At 31.9% G+C, this 25,637-nt stretch overlaps 2 protein-coding genes across 3 annotated transcripts; one reads left to right on the top strand and one right to left on the bottom strand.

The window, feature by feature from the left end:
• Positions 1-1,264: 1,264 nt before the first annotated feature.
• Positions 1,265-13,196, bottom strand: LOC148628184 (RNA-splicing ligase RTCB). The gene is made up of 13 exons (XM_088584336.1): positions 13,100-13,196; positions 11,211-11,319; positions 10,251-10,397; positions 9,299-9,347; positions 8,700-8,907; positions 8,052-8,101; positions 7,023-7,129; positions 5,559-5,718; positions 5,113-5,288; positions 4,554-4,853; positions 3,600-3,719; positions 3,042-3,084; positions 1,265-2,593 (listed from the first exon to the last, which is right to left on the bottom strand). The coding sequence occupies exons 2-13, from the start codon at positions 11,304-11,306 to the stop codon at positions 2,529-2,531; spliced, it is 1,521 nt and encodes a 506-aa protein (XP_088440462.1). The 5' UTR covers positions 11,307-11,319; positions 13,100-13,196; the 3' UTR covers positions 1,265-2,528.
• A 195-nt stretch (positions 13,197-13,391) lies between these two features.
• On the top strand, positions 13,392-25,637 carry LOC148628183 (phosphoserine phosphatase-like). Of its 2 annotated transcripts, none has more exons than XM_088584314.1 (6): positions 13,392-13,502; positions 15,289-15,472; positions 16,927-17,061; positions 18,106-18,251; positions 19,290-19,438; positions 25,520-25,637. In XM_088584314.1, exons 2-6 carry the CDS (start codon positions 15,333-15,335, stop codon positions 25,625-25,627), a joined length of 678 nt encoding a protein of 225 aa, XP_088440440.1. In that variant the 5' UTR covers positions 13,392-13,502; positions 15,289-15,332; the 3' UTR covers positions 25,628-25,637. The 2 variants fall into 2 exon arrangements, with proteins under 2 accessions (XP_088440440.1, XP_088440449.1); XM_088584323.1 differs by having other exon boundaries at positions 13,440-13,458.

The raw sequence follows: 25,637 nt of genomic DNA, 5'->3' as shown, positions 1-25,637 counted from the left end.
GTTTTGAAAAATCACAGGTTTTAATGCTATTAAAAATAAGAATATGTTTAAAATTACTTTATAAGAATTGGCTACGATAAAATTTTTGTCTATTGAAAAATAACATAGATTTTCCATGTGCATATTTTGTTTATTGCACTTCGTGCAATAAACAATATGCACATGGAAAATTTTTGTTATTTTTAAGTAGGTCAATGAGTGCAAAAGCTACATCGGTTTTCAAAGACCCCGATGTAGCAACAACATTGTCTACTATACATGACAAATATGTTGTCATACCAGCAGACAAAGCCCCAAACAACATTGTTTTTGTCTGCAAAACCTTTTACATCCAATGTTTATTATCAGAGGTAGATGTGGAAAATAATAGCAGTGATAAGACCTATACTGCTACCACACTCTCCATAGAAGAGATTGTGGAAAACCATAAATCTGTGCTATCCTCTTTTGGTCTCTCTGCCAAGGACGATGATTGTGATTTACCGTCTATGTACTGGATTCCTAAACTCCACAAGAATCCATACAAACAACGTTTCATAGCTGGATCTGCAAAATGTACCACCAAACCTCTTTCAAAACTTTTAACTTCTATACTCACAACTGTCAAAGAGGGTCTACAGTCCTACCACAATACTTGTTACTCCCGTAATGGTATTAATTTAATGTGGATCTTGAAAAATTCGAAAGATCTTTTGGAGACAATCAGTTCAAGACTATTATCTGAATATTAAACATGAAAAAAAGTAGCTCTGAATTAAACTGAATATGGGCATGTCAATATTTTTTTTATCCATTGAGATATAACAAAATTATTTTAACCAATCAGATTACAGTATTTATCTCATCTCAAATTAATTTATTTCAAAATAGCTCCAAAAAGTCCAACTTAAAGACAAGTACATAAGGTATTACCACACTTCAATCCAAATTTTCATTTAAGTCATTAAAACATTTCAAAACTTTTGAATCTATAATGCACGAACACATAAATCAAGGAAAGAAACCATTGGCATCCTAGCCACTCATGTCAATGAAGATACTTGTAAAGCAAAAAAAGTTGGTTGGCAGGACAAAAAGGTATATTCCCTACAACATGCAATTATGGATCCCGAAATTGGAAACCCCATTTGTTGAAAAAAATTACTAATTGCACACAAATTTGGGACAAATAAGATAAAATAATGGCCCTGAACCCTCCCCTTGCAAAATCTCTGGATCTGACTCTATCATGGTTCCATCATTAGACATGGATTAAAATCTAGAATACCAGTAATATTCATTTTATTCCAACAAACAAAGTATATATTAACTGCACTGAAGCAGTTTCCAATAAAAATATTGTTATCTCCTATTGTTCATTTTTATACCATCACAATTACTGCTTACCAACTTATTTTCGTGGGTGTTTTATTTATTTAGTTAGCAAGAAAAAATCATCCCCCCCCCAAAAAAAAAATAAAATAAAAATCCTACATGAAATGGCAAGGTATCATGTGATACCGATACGATACCCTCTGAAAAGAACTTACAAAAAAAGGCATCAGCTCAAAAACAAACATTAAATTTTTTGGACTTATTTTATCTTTGAAACAAAGACTGTAGATTAACAAATATATAGAGTACAATAATTAGCACTTATTCTCAGGATTTCTAAAACATTTGGAAACAAGTAATTTTCATACATGTATGTAAAAGTTTCATGATTTGAATCATCTTCCTTAGTTTGCTGGAATTTAAAGTACAAGGTACACTTAGGGATGAATTTGGCCCCTACTAGGCTGAAATTCTAAACATGGTAATAGAATGTTACCAATCAGCATTTTTGTAAAGGACTAAATGTAGTACAACATTACCATATTATATTTTATAGTTAGTTTTGTTGGGTAATGACATGTCAAACATAGTTTAAAAAGAATTTGGTATAAAATTTATCACTTTTTCAAATTTGTGCCAACGTAGACCCACTAAAACTTCAGGAAGTCTGATAAAATTTACAAAAATGTGTCAGAACATCAACATATTGCATTGGTGCAGACACTTGTATTTCATGTGGAATGGGTAGTTTCCTCCCTGGTCTTGTAAAATTTAAGAAAACTGGCTATTTTAACTACAGTAGTGATTATGACTTAAATGTAATATACAGGTAAGTTATAAATAAAGGCAAATAACACTTTTGTTCAGCAAGTAAAATTTGCTGTGACTCAAACATCAATTTTCATGAAAATAAGGGGGCAAATTTCACCTATAAATATACCTCAGCCTTTCTTGATTAAATAAAACATAGTTCTTTTCAGGAGTAATAAAGACATGCTTGAGTAGTAAAATTTGTTGCATGAACAAATTACAAGATCCATGACAATTGTATCATATGAATCATATCACTTTCTCAGTAGTGCTGAAACAGACCACATTCTTAAGCACTTAAACACTGCACTGTGACGATAAATGTCTGATGAGAGATTTCAGGGTCCGTATCACATTAGCTTGTCTAACACCAGCACCAGTTCTTGGGGAGGAATGTCGTAGGATCATCCCTTGATAACAGCAATTGGTCGAAGTTTGATGGCCTTTTGACTGATTCCAGCAAAATGACCTGAAATAATTGGACAGGTATGATGTAAATCTTACTATCAGATTTATCACATGAAAAAGGAAATAAATTGAAATGAAACTATACCTTTTTGTTAAGAAACGTAACATTTTAAGTAAATATATTTGTACCTGTTATAAATCTTAGTATGAAAGAACTCAAGTGTGTCTTGAATGACCTGTGTTGACCTATTATTTCAACACAAATTTCCTCCAAAAACTCATTGGTATCATAACGTATGAAACCTTTAGATTTACTTTATTTTCAATGTATAAATTCAAATTTGTTTTGGGCTTTTTTTTTCTACAATGTAATGTATTGACAAAGTAATTTTGGCTTAAAAAAATCACATAATATTTCATTTACCAGCCAAAAATATCTCTTTAAAAATTGAAACATTTTTTTAATACAATGCATATCTAAATGAAATTTAAAAAAAAAAACAACTCACATGTGTCAACAACATCTGTTACATTTTTGTAAGATTCTGGTGCCTAGAAAATATAAATGAAACTCTAGTTACTCCTAATACTCCATCATGTAAAATTACAGGCAAGTAATATCATTTTACTTCTATTAAATTGTCTCACAAATATACCATTGTAACAAAATTAAAACATACAAGCTGAAAGCCTTTCTTCAAGGATCCATACTTAACAAATTTCAAAGAAACGGTGAAAAAGTATATCATTAAATATTCATCCATACTGAATCTGAACTCTATCCATGTATTCAAATCTGCTAATAGTATACTCATTCTTTCTAAATCAATATTCCCCTCAAAATTTGACTTCAATTAGTGATATTTGAAGTCCTAAATAGACACTGAAGACAATCTCCTTTTTTAAACAGCAATTATATGTATTTGTAGAGCATTAATACTAATATAAGACCATACAAATGGCCAAGCGTTAAATTAGATATTGCTACATCTCCCTATCACAGAAATTGGAGAGAGGAAGATCTCCAAAATGGAGACTTCATAAGGTCAACATGTAGGATGTATTACCTCCTCCATAACAAGTTTAGGTGATGCTACTCTTATACTGATTCCCTGTTCTTCAAGAGCTGACAGTACTTGGGTATAGTCTAGATTTCTCCTAGATTTGGCTCTTGACAATGCCCTTCCCTGAACAAGAAAAAAAGTTTAAAAGTAAAAATTCATATACAGTGAAAACACTAAAATATCCTCAAGAATTATCAGTACATTGTTGTTTATGGTGACACTGCAGGACAGCTGTTGTCTGTTTATCAGGCTTTCACCTTTAACTGCTTAAAAATAAAAATATTCCTGGGTCAGAAACTTATTTGATGGCAGTCTTTTCCCTTTTAAATGGTCCAAGCCTTTTTTTAAGAACTGAGACTTACAGTATTGATTGACTGATTGTTGTTAAACACCCTATGATAAGTATTTCATGTTTTTCAGGACAAAAACAAATCACCAATTATTTTTGTATAGACCCTACTTTGCACTGGTCCAACAAGCTTAACCTGATTTTCATGTCCTAGCACAGTGATGCAACAGCCCACAGGAAGGTGTATCTCCATTAAGACACATTGCTGACTTTGAACCTACCTTCACTCTATCTCTGATATATTGTGTGCTTAGCAGAGAGTCAGTAACGTCCAATTTTAAAGTCTTTGGTATAACCTGGCCAGGAGTCGAACCCATCACATCCTGTATTTGAGGCAAACTTGTACACCACCACTGAGACAGTTTTTACAATTGAAATAACTAGCAGTTGCTAAAATGACCTGGTAAAAATTGTACCTTTTGTAAATGGCTGATAAGAGTTGGCAGATTTAATGCTAGTTTTAACTCCATGTTGAAGGCTCTACATTGCTTTCCATCATTTCTAATCAGTATTTTTTGTCAGTGTTTTTCATCTAATGAATATTTTCCCTTACACCTTTGTTTTCCTATACTGTACTCTTAAATATTGCTAAATAAATTAGAACTTACAGCTCCATGACAAGTTGTACCAAAAGTCTCCATCATTCCCTGTTCTGTTCCAGTCAGGACGTAACTACATGTTCCCATGGTTCCACCAATCAGAACAGGCTGTCCAGTCAGCTGATAATCTACTGGTATCAGAGGGTGATGAGGAGGAAAGGCACGAGTAGATCCCTTTCTGTGTACCAGTAATGTTTTCTGTTTATCATCAATATAGTGTTCTTCGAATTTGGCTATGTTGTGAGAGACATCATAAATGACCTGCATGTCAAGGTCATCAGGGGTGGAGTTGAACATTTTGGCAAATGCCTAGTAAAAATAAATGGAATAAAATACCAAAAGAACAGTTAGAGTAAAAAAAAATCTGGAAAAAAGAAAACTTTTCAAATTGTGAAGAATTTGACAACAATCATTAGGGCATAAGATGGCCTAAAATTGAGAGCCTTACACTGAAATTGTAAGGGCAGGGAACTCTGTATCACTGTTCTATAAAATTTGGCTTTTTCATTGTAAGTAATTTATTCTTACATGTACAATAACAATGCAATATTTCCCCAATAAATCTTACCTGTCTTGTCAAAAAGGTCATACTTGACCTGTTGACCCATGCATAATTAGCAGCTGATGCCATTCCTTTCAAATAATCCTGACCCTCTTCAGAGTTTATCTTGGCACAGGCCAACTGTCTATCATTTGTGTCAATCTTATCACGTTTCATAGCTTTTTCCATAGCCACTAAAGCATCTGGAAATTTATTGTATTCATAAAGAAATGCACAAAATAATTTATCTGCATTTAAAAAATATCATGTAAATGATCACATCATATACACTTTAATTCTATAAAATGCTGTTCAAATGTACACGAGAGTGAAAAGGTGTCTGAAGCAGAATATTTCTGAAAATTCCATAATTAAATTCAAATTCTTGACTAAATTGACAAAATTTTAATAATGCACACAATATCTGAATTGACTGAAATAAAACCATATATAACCTTGACCTTTGACCTTACCTGTAGCAACTTGATGACCTAAGCCTCTACTACCACAATGGATCATGACACAGACTTGACCTTTGAAATCGATACCCATCCTCTTGGCAGCAAACGAGTTGTAAATTTCATCAACTACTTGAATTTCAGCATAGTGATTTCCTGCTCCTAATGTTCCTAACTGCAAAAAAAAAGCAAAATATTTTTTTTTTTTTTTAAACTTGACTTTCCACAGATCAGCTGACCTTTAATGGTCTTTTTTATATTTATGTTGCTACAAAATAAATTGATTTGAAATAAGTTCATCGTACATACATGCATTATTTGATCCATGTTTCTCAGTCCCAACTCTCAGGCAGATCAAGTTGGAAATAGTCCAAATCAACACACAAGTTGTTTGGGTTTCCTGGACAATTTTGAAGGTATAATAACTTTTTAATAAAATAAAATAAATAAAAGTTTTCTTGGTAAAATATGAAAGATACATGTAAAATCTCTCAATTTCATTATGTTTTTCCTAAAAAAAACTGAAGCAGATTATTCAAACCTTTGTTGTTGATGCCATGATAACAACTATGACAGGATAACATCAAAACGAAACGTTATTTTTTTATTATTATTTCATTGGGACTTTGGGATGTAGTGCAAACTTATTCATTGATGCTGGTAGTGGGCTTTCAACTGGTCACACATATTTTAGTGTCCCTGATATACATGAAAACCTGACAATACTGACAAAGTCAAGAAAGGTCACAACCCAAATTAAGTGTTCACAAAAACATGAAAAAGTTACTTACTATTGAATCATAAATGTGGTTGGTAGTTTATATTTAACTTCCTAAATTACTAATAAAAATATAAGTTCTATACATGGTTTCTAAATATCTGTTTTTTTTTTTTCATTGATAATTTGGTTTTTACAAACATTTTTTTAAAATTAATAGACATAAAGAATTACTTTGCAATTGCAAATCAGTGGCCCTTTTCACAAAAAATTGTAAAAGTAAAATTAGTCGTAAGTTATGACATCACAATACTTTTATTTACTATGACATCATAACTTACGACTAATTCTACACTTACGATTTTTTGTGAAAAGGACCACTGATTCTTAATATCTGGGCTTATTCAAAAATGAAAGTTATTACAAAATCATTTTCTTAACTTGACTAAAGCTGAATGTGCACTTTCAAAAAAAGTAATTAATGAAAACTCTCATTTTATACAGTTAGGATCTCAGCACTCACAGAAACTTTCAACATATGGACAGACAGTTGGACAGACAAACAGATGGATGGACAAAATAAACACAAATGGGCACCTGCACCTGCAAAGCATGACCCTAATAAATGCTTTCCAAAAATCCATATAAAAACTATAAAAATGAATCATTAACCTGAACATGAAATCAAGAAGAAAACCTTCCTTTCTCTTTGATCACAACTACCTAATAAATAAACATGTACTTCAATATATTAATCTTACCTGAGGAAGCCCCCTTTTCTTGGCCCTACTGCTGACTTTAGAAGGATCTGCCTGTAACATTCTGCCATACTCCTCACAATGTTCTTTGTCTTCAGCCCAGGCATATCCTGTTACAGACAAATAAAGCTATATAATGTATAACAGATCTACTGGACAGCCAGAAAGGCAATATGGAATTTTTAACGTAGAAGTATCATTTTGCTTACTTCAGGTCCATTTTTATACCGTCATACTGCTTCCTACATTAATATAGTGTCCATTAATTCATACTTTAAGCACATACAAATACACATTACATTCACAATGCGTAAAACCAATTCTTATATCAAGTTGAGACAGTGAAAGTAATAAGCTCTCAGGTGACTGTCTAAAAAGTCATAGATGGTTACCAGAGCTTACAACATTTTTTTTTCAGATTTTGTGGATGGATTATTTTAATTTGCATATTGCTGCTTTGGTTATTTGGACGAACGGTTTTATCCAATCACGAGTGGTCAACACAACACTTAAATCGTACAATACATCTTATGCCCTTTGAGAAGTATACACAGGAAAAATTACTTCACATACATGAAGTGAGTAAACAAACTTTGTGAAATCCATGTGAAATGACTCTTCACTTGAATTTCATGTGAACAATACATTCAATAGCACTGAATACCAATGCAAGTGTATTCAACTGTAAAGATAGATGTTGCCTAAGCTTATGTTAAAATAATGCAAATTTATCTAAATTCATACATAAATATTAATTTGAATGGTTTGTATCAAACATGTATCAGAAGATTTCCATGTGAAATAGGTCTTAATGTAACTTAACCTCAATGTAATGCTCCTTACTGTGGGAAGACATTAAATGAAATTTCCTCTACTTGCTTTATTTTGATATCATAAAAAGAAGTTCCAACTTCAAATATTTCATATATTGATAATAATACAGCATCCATAATTCAGGGACGGCTTAAAATAGATAAAAACAATAACAATGTCCAAACCTGACATTAACGTCCTGTGTAATGAATGACCTACCTTCCCTTAGAGACCAATCCATTCCCATCTCAAGAGCTTCTTCAAGATTCCTAAAAGCAATAGATAGACATACATGTGCATTACATCTTTCTGGGACGTCAAACAAAGCGGAAATTGGTAAAATCGGAAATAAATAAACAATAAAAAAAAGAATCATAATGATAAAATCCGGATTTCTATTGGTGGAATTCCGCTAAAAAGGGGGGAAAAAAATCATCTGTGATCTTTAAAGGTATTAAATTCAGGGTTAAACCAATCTAAAGTGAACCTCTAATGGTTTATACAGATTTTAGGTTTATAGAGGTTTGAAATCCATTGAAACTGATATTGAAGGCTTTAAATCATCTCTGATAAAAGAATGCTTACCAGTATTTATCCAGAGATCAGATTAGAAAGCCATCATTTTAAAATTCACAGTGCTGTGATATTACTGACTATTACTGTAAGCGCATCAAGTTTTGCTATTTTTGCGGTGGACAGAAAAACACACAATATATTACCCGCAAAATTGACTTCAAAAACTAAATAATGTTGAACATTTTTTGAAACAGCCAAAATCGATACCTACAAATATGTTCATCTGATAGAATCAAAATCATCAACCACAAATTAATACATTTATGGTATTTGGATTGTCAGATGTCTTACGTTGCTGTCATAGGAATTATTCCCTTAGATCCCACACCTACAGGAATGTGGTCAAACAAACACTGAGCTAATTGTTCCTTCACTGGAATAACGTCCTTCTCCGTCAAGTTAGTCCTGAGAAGACGGACACCACAGTTAATGTCAAACCCAACGCCACCTGGTGATACAACAGAATCTCTGTCACTGCAATCAAAGGCAGCCATGTTTCCTGTGCAAAAAAGAAAAAAAATCAATTTTATTTAATGATTTCTAATGGGAAATTAGAGACTCATTCAAAAACAACAAAATTTTTTTAGCTCTTTTTGTAAAAACAATTACCGTACATGTCTCCTCAAAAAATAAATATAAATTGTTATTATATCATGTATATCTAGAAGTCATTTTATGGCAGCATTTTCTTTTTGTTTAAAACTTGATATAATGATAAGAATTACACATCTTATCTCAATGAACCTCTATATTGTTTATGTGAAATCAGATTTTTGTGCACCAGGGGAGATAATTATGTTGAACGTAGGCAACAAAGAATGTGCACAATGTACTGAGCAAACAGGTAATTTCTGGCTAATTAAATTACGTCATCATTTTATAAAACTTACCAATAGCAAACCCGTAACCAGAATGGACATCAGGCAAGCCAATTGATTTCTAAAAAAACACATTAAAAGGTCAATATTTCTATAAAATATCAAATATCAACATGTAGCAACTTCTTTCCCATTATGAAAGTAAGCCTGCTTTCAATTAAATACATTTTGTAAATCAATTACTGTAATTGTGAAATGGCTATACAATAAACTTTTGGGTCATAAGCCCAAAAAAGTATGTCGTTTTTACTTAAGTTCAACTTACAATAAGAACAAAGGAGTATGTTAGGTTTTTTTATAAAATCTGCTATGAAAAAAAAAAAAAAAAAAAAAAAAAAAAAAAAATTAGAAAATCAAATGGAAATTGCACAATATTTGCATAATGCTTATTTTGCCAACAAAACTTTGTTTGCAGGTCATCCAAACAAAAACATAGAAACCTTAGTTCAAAATGGAGCCAAACTGTTTACATTCTCCACACCAGGGAAAAGCACTTGATTTCATTTAATTTTTTTGCAAGAGATTTTGGCTAAATGCCTAAACAAATTACCTATCCCAACCACAAAGCCTATTGAATCAAGACTACATTTAACAAAATATCTAGTTTGAATGACCAATATACCGGGATCCAAAAACTACTGCAAAACTCCTAATTTTGTAAGAAAGGAGAGGATACTTTTTGACTTCATTTTGTCTCATAAATGTTTAACAGCTTTTTATGTCTGGTTTAGTCACCTTTTAACACAAAAATATGCCGTTAACTGGGCAAGAAACTAGTATAAATGAATATACCACTTTTACAAGTATGACCATGAGATTAGTCCAAGGGCCAATGATTTATCATAGAAAAATAGAACAGGCCATACTGCAGGTGTACAAATTTTGAAGTGTGTCAGGAGACAAAAATAAAGCCATGGTTTTTCTTGAACCTGATAAAAACATTGTGTAGTACTATTTATTTTACCCCAACAATTCCTGGTAGGGCTGCTACATTGCCAATTTGTTTCATGCCTGGAAGAAATCCTCCATACCCTTGTGATCTGCAAGACTGTTTTAGTTCATCAAACATCAATTTCTCTAAGCGTGGATTTACATAAAATAATCCTTCAACCTGTAAGAAAAAATTGCCTTCACCTAACATAATATCAACATAATACTTAATGTGTATTTACAAGTTTACAAGACAGTGGTATACAAAATTTTGACCACTTAATACTTGTATTAATATATCACAATAAAATACTTTGCAGTTGCAACCAAATACACATACAGCGGTCCACACCTGAACAGGAAAGTATGAACACAAGCTACACAACATTCAAGCATGATACTCCTGAATTTAGAATATAAAGCATAGATTTCTGAGAATGACCAAATGTGGTCATGAAATTTAAATTTTAAATTCTACATTTATTAAAATAACAAAATTTCAACAATTTTGTTATTTAAATGATGATGAGAAAGGGGTATTATAAAATAATTCAGTTCATAACGAATTATGGATCACAATTTAAATAGGCCTTAATGACCGTAACCCTTTGTACTTCTTGTTAGTAATGAATAAGCATGTTTTAATACAGCCACAATCTGCTATTGAATTCTGAAGTCACAAGGTGTATTTCATATTCATGACGTCAGAATTTTTACATCTATTTTGCTGAGAATTGTTACTTCAATTATTAATATATGTATAAATTGTTTATACAACTAGCTATATATAGTTTAAAAAAATGTATTTATCTAAACATAATTTCTCATAACTTTTTTTACACTGGCTTTTTATGAGACTATAGTTTTTAAAGTATATGTATAGTGGTGAGAGTTTCATATAGAATTGTCTGTCTGTATTAAGATGGTACAAGATAAATTACAGTAATGAGATCATGTTTGTGTATCAAGTAAATAATTATGATAATGAACCAACCTTCATGTTTGGCACAAATCCTTTTTTGATTCTCCAGGCATTGGTTCCAACTTTCTCAAGATAGGATAACTCATCATTATATGTTCTCACAACCATAGTGTACAGTTATCTGTAAAACATTTAATACATTTACATATTTTGAAATTTTACAAATAAACATTTGTGCAATAATAATTCCAATCAAATTAGTATAAGCCTTTTTTGTAATTTAGATAAGGAGAAAGTATATGGTGAATATATACATTGATAAATTCTAGAAAAGCATTATTTAATCCTAAACTAAAACTGAAAATGATTTCCATGTATCATAAGGTGAGAAACCAATACAAAAATGTAATAGGTTGACATTTATATTTGTCAATGTTCCAACTTCTTACTTTTTAGTCGTACTTTTAAACATAAGCCTTGCCTTACACAACAACTAAATGAATTCATGATCATTGAAAAATTTCTAAGGCCATTGATAATTATCAATATTGGTCAATTATAGACTATGTACTTTTTAATCACCATTTTCAAAAAAAGAATAAAGACTCTAAGTTGCTTTCTATTGGAGTGTGGGCTTTGAAAGATTTTATAGGTTTTTATGTGCTACAGTGATCTAAATGTTGCTAACAGCAGCACTTATCGCCTGAAGCCATTTGTGAATAGAAATAGGGTAGGGAATAAAATGTGTTACCCATACCTGTACCAACTTTTCCATGTACCCAAATAATGTTTTGCTAAAATATTCCTTATTACAGAATATTGAGGTCTGAAAATTGCTTGAGATATGCTAAACCCTGTTTCAATATTCATGCATTGCAACGTTCTTACAATGTATGTCAAATATGCATAAAAACTGTACAGATAAAAATACTGGACTTTGATTTTGTGTAAAGAATTTCAGGTTACAAATTTTGACGTTTTGAAAACAGAAAATCAGCTAAAAATCAATTTTTCGATTAACATTTTAAAAATCATTGATTCTAGCCTAGCCATCATGTCATTTTGTAATTATGTACCAATTTTCAGCTGGAAAGATCAAATCACAATGAAGAAATTGGCAAAATAGTACAAGTGGAACCTGAATGAACAAATCTTTGTCCACCAACATACATGTACATGTATACTATGCAATAAACAGAATAAACTACAATTACATATATAAACTGAAGATAAGGAAAACGAGACATGGCTCCAACAGCAGCATCCACTACAAGTACATTGCAAATGAGTAAGATCCAGGTTGGAGTCTAGTCTACAATAATGTAGCTCCCCTACATTCTGAGTCACAAAGAGGTCCCACCAGTAATAATGGAGCAGCACAGCTCCATATGCCATTCATGTTTTAATATGAATGGTTAATTGAGGAATTTCAATTGACCAGAAGCCATTCAGAAATAACTAGTAAAATGCCAAGATGGAAAAGTCCTCATTTCTCAACCATAATCTTTGAATATAGAAATTTGTACTAAAAAGGGCATAGATAATCTGTTCCAAAGATTATTTAAAAGAAAACTTTTAATGATTAAAAAAAATAGCTGCAACATATTTTGAGTTAGGTGTTGATTCTTTGTAAGTTAACCAAAGACAAATCTGAAGAGCCACCTTGACACACCTATGAAGACCGAAGTGCTCAAATGTTTGGAAAAGAGAATTGAATGGATGAGAAGAAATAGGGTTAAATCTATAAAGGGCATGCACTGACGTTGAGTATAGTCAGGCTGCATATGTAGTAGTGACTGTAGCACAGGCGCTTGCTTCTTAAAGAACTGCATGTAGATACCGATCCTTGCTACAAAAAATAAACCAGTCAAGTGCATGCGAGTTGTTTCAAAAAAAAACTCTGACATGGTTTCATCATGCAACAAAGGTAACCAAGTTTGATAAGAGTTTATCAGGCTTACATTAAAGAATCTAATAACGTAAAACGTGAAAATTGTGAAATCAGCAATCTTGTGGCCAAAAACAGGGGAGATAATTAATTTCAAAAAGTTCTAAAAGGAAGAGATTTGTTCTGAGCTTCTGTAAAATAAAATGATGAGAGCATGTATTTTTCCCACAAGAAAATGTGTATTTATGGAAATGGATGACTGAACTTTATAGAAAGTCAGCAATTTTCTTTATTTCTTGATTGCTTATTAGTATCTTTATTTTTATTGAAATCGGGATCGTCTGTATTTTATCTGCACCATTCATCCGGTGTAGCTAGAAAAAAAATCCTATTTACCCGGGTCACCAAAGAGGTCCAGTCAGCTGATTACATGTACACAAAGTAGTCAGTTAATTACGAAAGACATTAAAGGATTTGTAAGACAATTGTTTCCATTCATTGCTTATAAATTAGCTTTGCTTAGCATAGACTTGGAATAATTTCTGATATTAATAAGTAGTACATTTTGTACTCTTGGATGTAATCCTTATAAAAATATATACAGAAAATGATTGCCTTTACTATCTTAGAAAAACTATGCTTCAACTTTAGATAATACTATCAGAGTTATATTTTTCCCAGGGGAGTTAGGTTCTTGACAACAGCAGCAGTGGAACAGTGGAGATTAACTTACGTTCATCCACATTTTTCCCGAAATTTTAACACATCATATTCACTTCTTTTAATAAGTATAAAAAATGGAAAAGGCTTAAAAACTATCAGAAAAAAAAACATAATATAATCTTAACCTATAAATTTTTATTTGTTTGATTTAAGGAAATAATGAATTTTCTCTGTAAGGACAGTCACTTTTTGTTACTTCCAGGACATTACTTTTTTTGTCAATATATAGGGGAACCTTATGGGAAATTAAGTTAGTACATGTAATAATGGTTGAACTCACACCACTCCATGGTACTTGCTCTTACGGTCTCAAAGAAATTTCAAAATTTAAAAAGAGAGACCTTCAAAGCTACATATTTGTAGTTAAGTTTGTTAGTATCATTGATATTATTGACATCTGCATATATTTATTGTCCTGTCCTCATCTTCCTCGTCATCCTTAGGGTTTTAATTTAATTTAAGACCATCGACCCCAATGTGTGAAGGTGTACCAAAAAATAATTGATTTTGTAGTAAGGTCCAGCCTATTCGAGAATTATGGACCAAACACAAGACTATAATACTATGCATACATGTAAATTGCTGATTGCCTAGTCAATTTCCCAGGAGGGAGAAATGAGCAAAAACTTTTTGTTTGTGTTCAATTCTCCCATTTGTATTTGACAGGGAAAAATTTTAGTACATGTAATACAACGTAGATAACATTATTAACATTTTATTCTATATAATTATTATATAGAATAAAATGTTAATATTGTTATTTTTCAAACAAAATTTACTAAATCTTCTTGTCTTTAATGTCTAGATTAGGCTGTGAATTTCAGTAATGTCTAAAGCTGCTTAAGTGATTTAGTTAATATTACTGTTTTTAAGTTGACCCCCATTCCAAATTTGTTCACATGAAGGTCCAAAGGGCCCAAATTTAAATTAATAATAAAAATTAGTTCGGTCAAAAAAAGAATTTGATATGTTTTAGCCAACCATGTGTGTCAGGATGACTTTGGATATACTAAATAATGGCCAGTCCAAAATTAGATGTTAAAGCCAAACTGATCTTTAACTGGACAGTCACTATGGGGTGTAGGGTTCAATCCTTGATGGTGGAATATTTTGTTTTGTAATGTGAATCATGCTGTCAAGTAATACAAGCATCCAAAATATCTATAAAAAAATAGAGTTTGTTTGGTTTATACAAAAATTCATGGCAACCTAATTTTTGTGTTCAATATAGTAGCATCTACATACAATGTTGATCTACATTGTTTCCTCGAAGAAGGTCTACACTATCACTCAATCATAATTGTACATCACATCAATATCATGATAATGGCTGTATATATTTCAATCGATGTAAAATTGAGAACTGTGATACAATTGATCTTATTTCACATTTGTCCTCATGAAACACCTTTAGTGACCCATAATTTAAATTGCTCGCTAGCTCCATTGATTGGGTGATTCATTCAGCCAAATCATTATCTTTGAAAAGAAGAATGCATAGCTACTGTGTAATATATAATCATATTATATTTTGTAAAGGGTTTCCCAGTACATGTAGGAGGCTTTCCACTTTCCTCCTCAGGATGATGTCTACAGAGCAGTGTAAACAGGTATGGAAGAGTGTGGATGCTGTGTGTTTTGATGTTGACTCTACAGTTTTGCAGGATGAAGCCTTGGATGAACTGGCCAAGTTTTGTGGTGTAGGAGATGAAGTTGTAGAATGGTAAAAATTGTGAGCATATGCTATTAGTATATATATATTCTCATATAGCTCTTTCCTTCTGGCTGCTTATTGTTGTTGCAATGTGTACGAATGGCAAGGTTATTGTAACACATACTACCGTCAGGGAGACAGTCTTTCCATCTGTCCATGCATACTCTATAGTATCCAGATATATATTCAGATCAACATACATTATTGGTTGCCCCATGCGGGTCAGGGTGTCAAAAGGATAGGCCTGCAGCAGTGCTAAGCTTGTCGTAAATGGTGTCTAAAAAGTGCTTAGAACCCTGGCCGGGGGCTATGGCGCTCTGCACCCAGAACAACTGGGTTGTATGCCCCAAGTGGTAGAATGGGGTACCCTTGGCATGCTACATGCTGGGGTCGTCAGGCCATACTAGGGAATACCTGACCACAAACCATAGTGGTGCAATGTGTTGAGAAAGATGCCACATTCTTTGCATGTTAAAGAACCCTGCTGCCTTATTCAAAAGGAGTGGGAACCTTAGCACTCCACCGCAGGAGGTTAAATTGCTCGACCTTACCCCTCTTCCTATTTCCCATGGCAATCAAAATTTGTTAACCCAAGTATTCTTGTGTCCCTTCCCATTTTTCATTTCAACATCATTTCATATTCTTTTTGTCATCCATTTCATACATTGTATTCATCACCTGGATATAGCTGAAATATTGCTGCTTAAACACCAACAATTAATAAATTCATTAATGGTTGACATTTTTCATCCTGGCTGTGTTGTCTCTTTGACATATTCACCATATTTATTCTTGCTATATTATGACCTAAATTCATACACAAATAGTCCTTACAAAGTCTACTTAATTTCAAGCTAACATTACGATTTATGGATTTCAGGGTTAATGTTTTACATTGCAATGATTATTACCCTTGTTTTTAGTGTTTTAATGTGTGAAGATCCTTGTGAATCCACCCATTTACCTCTAAGCGGTTTCATGTACTCTTGAATTCGCTCTTCAAAGTTCTTTTCAACTTTCCCTCACATTACTTGTCTGCTATCAGACTCGTGCCGGTATTTACCCTTAGATGGAGTTTACCACCCTCTTTCATATGAAAACTTCACATGAAGGCTTTATTTTTATGAATGTCATTCCTTAAGGTACATGTTAAGTCATGATAGTGCTTCATACATGATTCAGATGATTTTGTATTCTTTATAACTTTAGTATGACAGCATTCAAGTATTTTTATTACTGTAATATTCATCATGTACATGTATCATAACTTTTTTATGTATTAAAAACAGTCATAAATTTGGAGATCCAGGTTTTGACAACCGGGTACTTTTTGCTTAATAATGTAGAAACTGTACCCAAAATTTCACTTGGGAGTTAATATGGTCTCTTTTTTAGGCCTGTTATGGGATAAGTTCTTTTTTCACACCATCAACTTCTTGATGGACATCCTTGTATATTTTAAGGACCTACAAAGCTATGGGAGGAAATGTGTTCTTTAGAGAAGCTTTGACAGAGAGGCTTAAGATTGTACAGCCAACTATCCAGAAAGTAGCAGATTTTATGGCTCAACATCCCCCTCTGTTCACACCTGGAATCAAGTAAGATCATTCTGTGATTTATGCTTATTCTAAATTTTATTATGTGATACCCTCCAAAAAAGTAGCAAGTATGTTTGTCTGTCCATCTCCCAATGGTTTCCAGATGATAACTTGAGAATGGATCAATGAATTTTATTTTGAAACTTTGCGTACTTATCAAGTACTATAAAATACAAGTTAAGTTAAATTTTCAGCAAAATGCATTGTTAAAATTTTGAATGAAAACATTTTAATAAGAAATGTCCCAGTTATCGACTTCAGCTGGACCTTAATTACAATGTAAGGGTGACAGATATTTGTTCAGTGTTTTTATAACACACCCACATATTAAGTGGCAAGGTATCATGTGAAGCCCTCAGAAAAGTTGTGTGTCTCTCTTCTTGTCCATTTGTTTGCCCCAGACAGTTTCTAGATAATAACTTTAGAACGGATAAATGAATTTCAAAAAAAAAAAAACTCGGCACAGTTGTGTAGTGCTATAAAATACAAGTCAAGTTAAATTGTCAGCAAAATCCAAAATAACATTATCGAGTTAGGCCATTTTGAATATTTTTCCATCCCCCTTTTTTAACCATTATGTGGCAGAGTATCACTTAATGTTCCAATAATGCCCTATTTTTAATTATATTTTGCTGTTTTTTTTATAAAGGTAGATAACTCTCAAATTTAACAAAGCTGATTCGTCTCTATGAAGAGTCAAATGAAGCATTAATAGTGTTTACAAAATCACAACTATTGTATCTCAGAGTTCTACAGAAATTACTATTGTAAACATAGTTATCCTTTTCTGACCACTGTTTTAACAGGGACAATTGTCAATTGAAAAAAATACAACAGTGATTTACCCTGATGTTACTAGAACCACCATGTCTTTTTCTAAGTCTTTGAGTGTTGCATGGATAAAATCACTCTGAACTACATGTAAATCTTCAAATTGGATAAATGGGGATATTTTGAAGGGCAAATTTATAAAAAAGTAATACTTTTCTATCAAATTATTTTGGTATTGTGTCATTGCCATTTTTAATCATTTTTATTTTTCAGAGACTTGGTATCCTGTTTACATGGAAAAGGAGTGCATGTGTACTTAGTATCTGGCGGGTTCCAGAGTATCTTGGTACCAGTAGCTCAGCAACTGAACATTCCAGTAGAAAACATTATAGCTAACAGAATCAAGTTTTACTTTAATGGTATGTCTTTTTCAGATGCTTATAAGAGTGAAAAAAAAATTTATGGTATGGTAGAAAAAAAAATCTATTTCAAGTTAAAAACACACTTATCTAAGGGACCACTGAAATTCATTTACTATACAGGACATGCATATATTATTTTGGTTAGCGAAATTACCACCTACTTTTTTGTGTAATTTATGTCATACACTGGTTTATATAAGGATATATCAGTTCACTAGAAATTGAGGTCTGTCTTATGATTAATAAGACACATGTACAAATATATCATCTTTAAAAGGTTGTAGAAACAACAACAATGTTCCATTACTCAAAAAAAAGTTGGTATTGATGTAGGGGTTATAACACCAACTATTTAAGAAAAGAAGTGGCCTAAATAAGCATTTCATAAACCAACTGTATAACTCAAGTATATATAAGTCTATGGATCTGTATGAAATTGTACCACAAGGTTCCATACCACAAGGCTCCATACCACAAGGTTCCATACAACAAGGTTCCATACCACAAGGTTCTGATACCACAGATACACAAAGTTCCGTACCACAAATATCACACTTGGATTGGTATTAGAGGTTATAACTTGATCAATTAAAGATTTAGGGGCTGATAATAGCTGAAAACAAGAAGGACAACATTTTCTGGTTTCCTGACATAAATAGTTTTTGTGAAGATGTATGGATTTCCATGATAATGTCCCAAAAGGTTCTATATTTAACCACAAAAGGAAGGTTTTGATTGATTTTGGCAACGATTACCACAAATTAATAGGAAAATAGACCAAAAGCAGGCATTTTATAACACTGAAAACTTAATTGTAAATGTATGGATCTCTATTGAATTGTACCACAAGGTCATTACCAGACTTGGATTGATTTTGAATGTCCCTAATCATGAAGAAATTCCTGAGTAAAAGTGAATGGATCTCTGTGAAATTTTTACTACATTGTGATAAGGTTCCATGCATCAAAAAGAAAGTATTTATAGATTTAAAGGGGTAATTGATACCGTTCACTTAGAACTCAATATCTTTTGTAGGAGATTATGCAGGTTTCGATGAAGATCAACCAACGTCATCCTCGGGGGGTAAAAGAGTCGTTGTGGAGAGACTGAAGAACAAACACGGATATAAGAACCTTGTAATGATTGGTGATGGAGCTACAGACATGGAAGCTTGTCCACCAGCTGTAAGTTCTCAAAAATAATTTTATTCAAATTTCAGACACTAGAAAAAAACTACATGATCAAATTTCCTAAAATTCTTTCTGATCACAAATATTGTCCACCAGCTGTAAGTTCTGGAGATGTTTTTGTTCACTTTGAAGACTATGGAGGCTGTTTCAACAAAAAAAGTCCAGATCAAATTTCTTTAAATTCTTTCTTATCTCATATATTGACCAATCAGATGACTTAAATACAAAGATTTGAGAAAAATTGAATCATTTTATGGAACAATGTCAAGGATGCCAAACCAAAACATTTGTCAAGTCTGAATTTTTTTCATACATAAGAGTCTTAGATATGTTTTTGCCTCATTGTATTGTTGCCAGAATTGTGTGAAACCAGTCTATATTGAACCCCTTTAATGATTATATTGGATAAGACATGAATTTTATACAAAAGGATTGCATGTAATATTGCCTAAAATTTGATAGGTGAAGGCTGATTATTATGGTGTATAAATACAGGTTTATATTTTAAACAAATTAAAGACCACTTGTAGGCCCAAAGAAGTAATAAAATTTTGAAGCTGTTGTTAAAAATACTGGTACATATATTGTAAATATATGAGGCTTAGGAATGGGGAAAGGTATTACCATAGGTTATAGTTATTTCATAGATATGGTTTTTATTCCGCAATATTAATATTTTTTTGTTCCTGTTGTGCTCCAGCTACTTTGATGTAGTTGGAGATTTTGAATTGGTTAATTTTCACAGAAAGCTGTTTCAAAAATTTTCTCATTATGCACTTATATAAAGTATTTTTTCCACAATAATTATTAATTAGTTATGAATTAGTTAGTAACAATTTGAAACAGAAATAAATATTCAGATTCAATACTTGATTGTAGTATCATTAAAATTAAATAACACATTGATTACATTAGTGAAACAGCTAAATCGGGGAAATAAAGCATACAGTGTCAAAATCATGTTTTATGAACAGGAGAACTTCTTGTAAACAGGTAGACCTAAAGTAAGGGACATAACTCTTGAAATCAGTGATATTTTTGTATCATATTCGATTTCACCAAAGCTTTCATTTGAAACAGAATGAAATTAGTCCAAGTTACTTACATGCTTACATGTGATGGATGTAAAATGCTGAATACAAATATAATACCACTATTAAGGGGAACCAGTCGCCTGCACATACCAGAAAGTAGTCTGTGAAAAACAAAGTAGTTTCTAGGATGCATTGTATATTTTTTGTGATTTAGACAGTATATGCAAACTGGGTATCATCTGAAAGCTTATCATGTCAGGTACACACTGAATACAACAGTTTTGAACTCTGATGTAGAGAATAATTTGTCAGAATCTAGATCTTAAGCCCATTGATTTGTCAAATTTCCAAAAGGAAAGTAGTATTTTTAGTACCTGCCTACTTTTACTTCACCGTTCTTTCTTAGAAGTGATTAAAAGTATGCTGCAAATTTTATGAGAGAGTCTTAAAAGGGTCTTCTCTATGATCAAACCTGTTTAAGTTCATTTTAACAAACTTGAAAAAAAAGATTGGGACCTTTAAAACTGCTTAATTCAACATAGAAAGTAAGACTTTTAATAGTGGTTTTACACCTATTACAAACATGCCAATGATTAGTAAGAGTTGTGTCCCTTACCCTAGGTCTACCTCCTTCAGTGTTTTATGCATCTAATATTTTTCAGCCTTTTCAAAGTCTTTAAAACTGTCATGGAAACAAGCACATGAAAAGTAGGGTATTATAGTTAAAATACATGTAACTTTGAATTGTTGAATGATATGAGAATATGCTCTCATAGCTAAAAATAATGTTTTAAACACAAATTAGGAACATGTGCAAATTTTCGAAACCATAGTAGAGAGGCATTCTTTTATAAAAGAAATGTAATATGATGTGAAAAGGGATAATTGGATTTCAATATAGCAGGAATTTTTTGCACAAGACCACAGTTTATTTTCAAGTACTTTTCCATATACATGAAAAAGAGTCCACCTGTTCAAAATTCTTTGTACTAAAATATCTACTAGTAGGGTTACTTATGTAAGTTTCAGAAATCCACTGTCCTTTTTAAAGGTTCATTGTAATGCATATAATCGAGAGGTAGGGCAGACATGACAGATGAAAAGTGCTAATTTTTTTACCTACCACAGGACCAAATCAAACAGTAAAAAAGTCAGAATTAATTGTAATAAAAAATTTTATCTATTTTCTACAAAATAGTGATAAAACTTGATGCAAAAAAAAATAACAGAAGTAGTTTTTGAACTGTATTTGCATACAATAAAAAACCCACGGGAGATAATTGTGGCATATTTCAGAGAAATGCATCATATGATGAAAATTGCCTTTCCTGGTCATTATTTCCATTTTCACATAATATCAGTATAGTGATATTGGTAATCTGGCTATAGTTTAAGAGGTGCATTGTGCAAGATATTGTAAAAAAACAACATAGCAACAAGATTTTTATTAATAAAACTGACTCATAACTTGACGTCATCCCTGAAATACCTAATGTCACTGCTTGGGATATTCAAAGTACTCAAATAGTCATACAGCACAGAATAAGAATCACACAGTGATGAAATAGGTATGATATAAATTGTTGAAATCTGTCCTTTTTTCATAATGGTCAAAGTTATTTACTATTACAACTTCTTGAATTATCATAGATGTCAATTTGGTGTGGCACAAAAAGAATGAAAAACAAACCAAAGATGACCATTTTTAATGCAGTAAACCATTTCATCCTTTTAAGAGAGTGTCCATACAAAAACCAGGCAGTTGGTTGCACATGACAAATTTTGTTTTAAAAAAAAATCATTTCATATCACAAATGCATCCTTACTCAAAATTGAATGCTGGCTTTTGATTAATTGCAACAGTTAAAGAGAGTAAATTACAAGGAAAGCATTGAAATTCATTGAAAAAGGGAGATGACTCTTGATTTTTGTGCAGATTTTGGTTGCTTCATTTTCTGAGTCATCCATTGTGGCCTTAAAAAAATCTTTTTACTATTTGACATACATACGATATAAGCATTACATTGGAACAAAAAATTCTGTAGGACAGAATATACCCTGTGCCAACCATATCATAGGATTTGCCTGATTTTAATAAGGACAGCCTCTTAAAAACTGTGAAACTAACAGTATTACATTAAAATTAAAAACAGTATTACATTAAAATTAAAGCCTAACTGATTTATGGATGGTTTCGTGCATCTATTTAATTAATGAATGTTTCTCAATATTTTTACATTTTATTCATATTTTATATGTATTTAGTTCCTTTTTACCTTGCAAACGTGGCTATTTTTCATCAATTCATTATCTTTATTTAATTAATGGCTATGACTCAGTGTTTTACATTGAATTTATATGACTGGAAACACTGGTTTTGTACAACTACAGATGTTTATAATTAATTAAAGGTGAAATCAAGGAAAACATTGTTCTATGGTATTACAATTGACAACAGGGTTTGAATTAGCACGAGTCTAAGGTCTGGTACCCTCAATTTCTGATAAAGGACCATTGAAGGAGTTTAAAGCAGCACAGGTCTGTGGTCTTGGACCCTCAATTTCTGATGTGGTCTGTCACCATTGAAATTTCATTTGTCTAGGTCCTGGATCCATTCAATCTTCTACTTTTTTTCTGGTGGACCTTTTATTTAGGATTAAAAAAATTCTATGACCTTTAACTCTTAAAGTTAAGTTTAAACTCAGGGAAGGTTTTAAAAAAATATTTTTTTTTAAACATTAAGAAGGAATGCATACAAAAACCAGGCAGTGGGTGGCCCCTGACAAATTTTGTTTTCAAAAAAATTTCATCCACTTCAAATCACAAATGCATCCATCATTTCTCGAAGTTGACAGTTGCTTTTTTTTGTTAACTTCAAAAATCAAAGGGAAATAAATTACAATGTATTGAAATTCATTATAGAAAGGGAGATAACTCTTTAATTTGAGCATACTTTGCTAGGAAACTTCAGAATCATTTTCCAAGCCATTCATTGTAACTTTGAAAAAATCTTTTACTATTTGACATACATATAATATAAACATTACATTGGAACAAAAAAAAATCTATGGGATAAAATTTAACCTCTGCCAACCATATCATAGCATCTGCTTGAATTTACACGGACAGCCTCTGAAAAACTATGAAACTGACAGTATTGCATTAAAATTAATACCTAACTGATTTATGAATTGTTTCATGCTTGTATTTAATTAATGACTATGATTCAGCATTTTATATTGAATTTGTATGACTAGAAACACTGGTTTTGTTTAAACTCTGGAAAGATTTTTAAAAAGTTAATGGGAGGATTTTTAAAAACAAATTAAGAAGGAGTGCATTCAAAAACCAGGCAGTGGTTGGCACATGACAAATTTTGTTTTCAAAAAATTTTCATCCATTTCAAATCACAAATGCATCCTGTCTCAAAGTTGACAGTTGTTTTTATGTGGCTAGTTGTGTTAGTGACTTCTTGCACTCATAATTTCGCATACAATTTGCATAATTATTGATTACTACTGCATGTTATGCTGCCGATCTCTGCTGTGTTTACTGCCAGTTTATAGTTCTAACTTCATAGGAGATAAAAATGTACCTCTTAAATATCATGCACATGTGTTCTACATGTGTATCTTGCTTGTATGAGAACGAGAAATTTACATGAAATGATCGGTTAGCTTTGAACATTACCCAGTTTCCAATTCAGGCACAGGGGCTTGTTACAAGACTATATAAGTCATGTACATTAGCAGGGCCCTGATATCTATAAATATTAATTGCCATTTGTTTAATTTTGTTACCGTCCGTGCGAGACCCGACAGGGTAGTCAAGGATGTTAAAAACCCCCTTAGTTAGTTTAATCTGGCTCCTAATCTGGTTCCCTGGTCAATACCATAAGCGACCCAAAGATCGCTAAAATGTACCTTTTTTAAAAAATAACATACACATGTCTATGTTTGTTTTTTTGCTTGTATGAGAGCAGAAAGTTTACAATAAAAGATGAAATTATCAGTTAGCATTGAATTAAATAACATTATACCCAGTTTCTGATTCAAACAAAGAGGCTCATTACAATTGATTATATAGGTGATATACATTATCAGGGCCCCGATATCTATATATAGCCATGCATTGCCATTTGTTAAACTTTATTTGACGATTAGCGTCTTTGAAGACTTCTGTCTTTGATTTTTATTAACTTCAATAATTAAATGGAAATAAATTACATATAAAGTATTGAAATTCATTAAAGAAAGGTAGATAACTCTTTAATTTGAGAAAACTTTGGTTGCTTTGTTAGGGAACTTTAAAATCATTTTCTGAGTCATTCATTGTCAATTAAAAAAACATCTTTGCACTATATGACGTACATATGATAAAAAAGTTATATAGGAACAAAAAACTTCAAGGGGATAAAATTAACCATCTGTCATCCATATCGTAGTAACTGTCTGGTTTCTATATAGACACCCTCTTAAGGTGTCAACAGTCAAGCTCAAGTTACAAATAAACTTTCCCACTGTCATTATCTTTCCAGTTTTTTATTAGTAATTGTCATGTAGGGAAAGTAGAACATTGTAAATAATGTCTCTCATCTTCACATGTAAATTTCACTTTCCTGGATGACCTGAAATAGGAATTTTAGAACTCTGTAATGAAGCAATGAAAAGAGAGAAACCAAAAAAAATAAATAATCAGACTCATAAAAAAATATGAAAAAAAACTTATATGTGTTTTATCTGCTGCAAATATTGTTACATGTATAAATTTGCTTTTTGCAGTATGAACTTATGCAGGCCTTTGTAAATGGCTAGGGAAAATATTTTCAACCTTTTAACAATATAAATAATCGAACATTCAGGCAGTTTTCAATCTCTGATTCTTGAAACGGGTTTCCAATGTCTAAATTCCCAAATAGTTACTTGATTATTAGTCATTATTTCTGTATAGATTTCTTATTGGGTTACACACATTAAATATTGCATTTTCAAAATATATAAAAAGAATATCCATAATGCATAGCTAATGTTCTCTATTGTAGGATGCGTTTATAGGATTCGGTGGAAATATCATAAGAGACAAGGTGAAACAGAATGCTCCGTGGTTTGTCACTGATGTACAAGATCTGATCAATGAATTAAAATCATGATTTCTATCTG

The sequence above is a fragment of the Perna viridis genome, chromosome 1, assembly GCF_037379345.1.
Source record: "Perna viridis isolate PV_CMFRI_1.1 ecotype Kerala chromosome 1, ASM3737934v1, whole genome shotgun sequence".
In the NCBI taxonomy this organism is placed as follows: domain Eukaryota; kingdom Metazoa; phylum Mollusca; class Bivalvia; order Mytilida; family Mytilidae; genus Perna; species Perna viridis.
Note: the sequence above shows the minus strand (reverse complement) of the source record. Positions and strands in the feature narration are given on the sequence as shown.

Coding starts and splice junctions, on each gene's coding strand:
- LOC148628184 (XM_088584336.1), bottom strand. CDS start 11,306: ATGGTTGTGAGAACATATAATGATGAGTTATCCTATCTTGAGAAAGTT. Junction 9,348..10,250: donor CCCTACCAGGAATTGTTGGG/GTAAAATAAATA, acceptor GTGTTTTTTTAG/AAATCAATTGGCTTGCCTGA. Junction 8,908..9,298: donor TGGTTACGGGTTTGCTATTG/GTAAGTTTTATA, acceptor TTTTTTGCACAG/GAAACATGGCTGCCTTTGAT.
- LOC148628183 (XM_088584314.1), top strand. CDS start 15,333: ATGATGTCTACAGAGCAGTGTAAACAGGTATGGAAGAGTGTGGATGCT. Junction 15,473..16,926: donor GGAGATGAAGTTGTAGAATG/GTAAAAATTGTG, acceptor GTATATTTTAAG/GACCTACAAAGCTATGGGAG. Junction 17,062..18,105: donor CTGTTCACACCTGGAATCAA/GTAAGATCATTC, acceptor TTTATTTTTCAG/AGACTTGGTATCCTGTTTAC.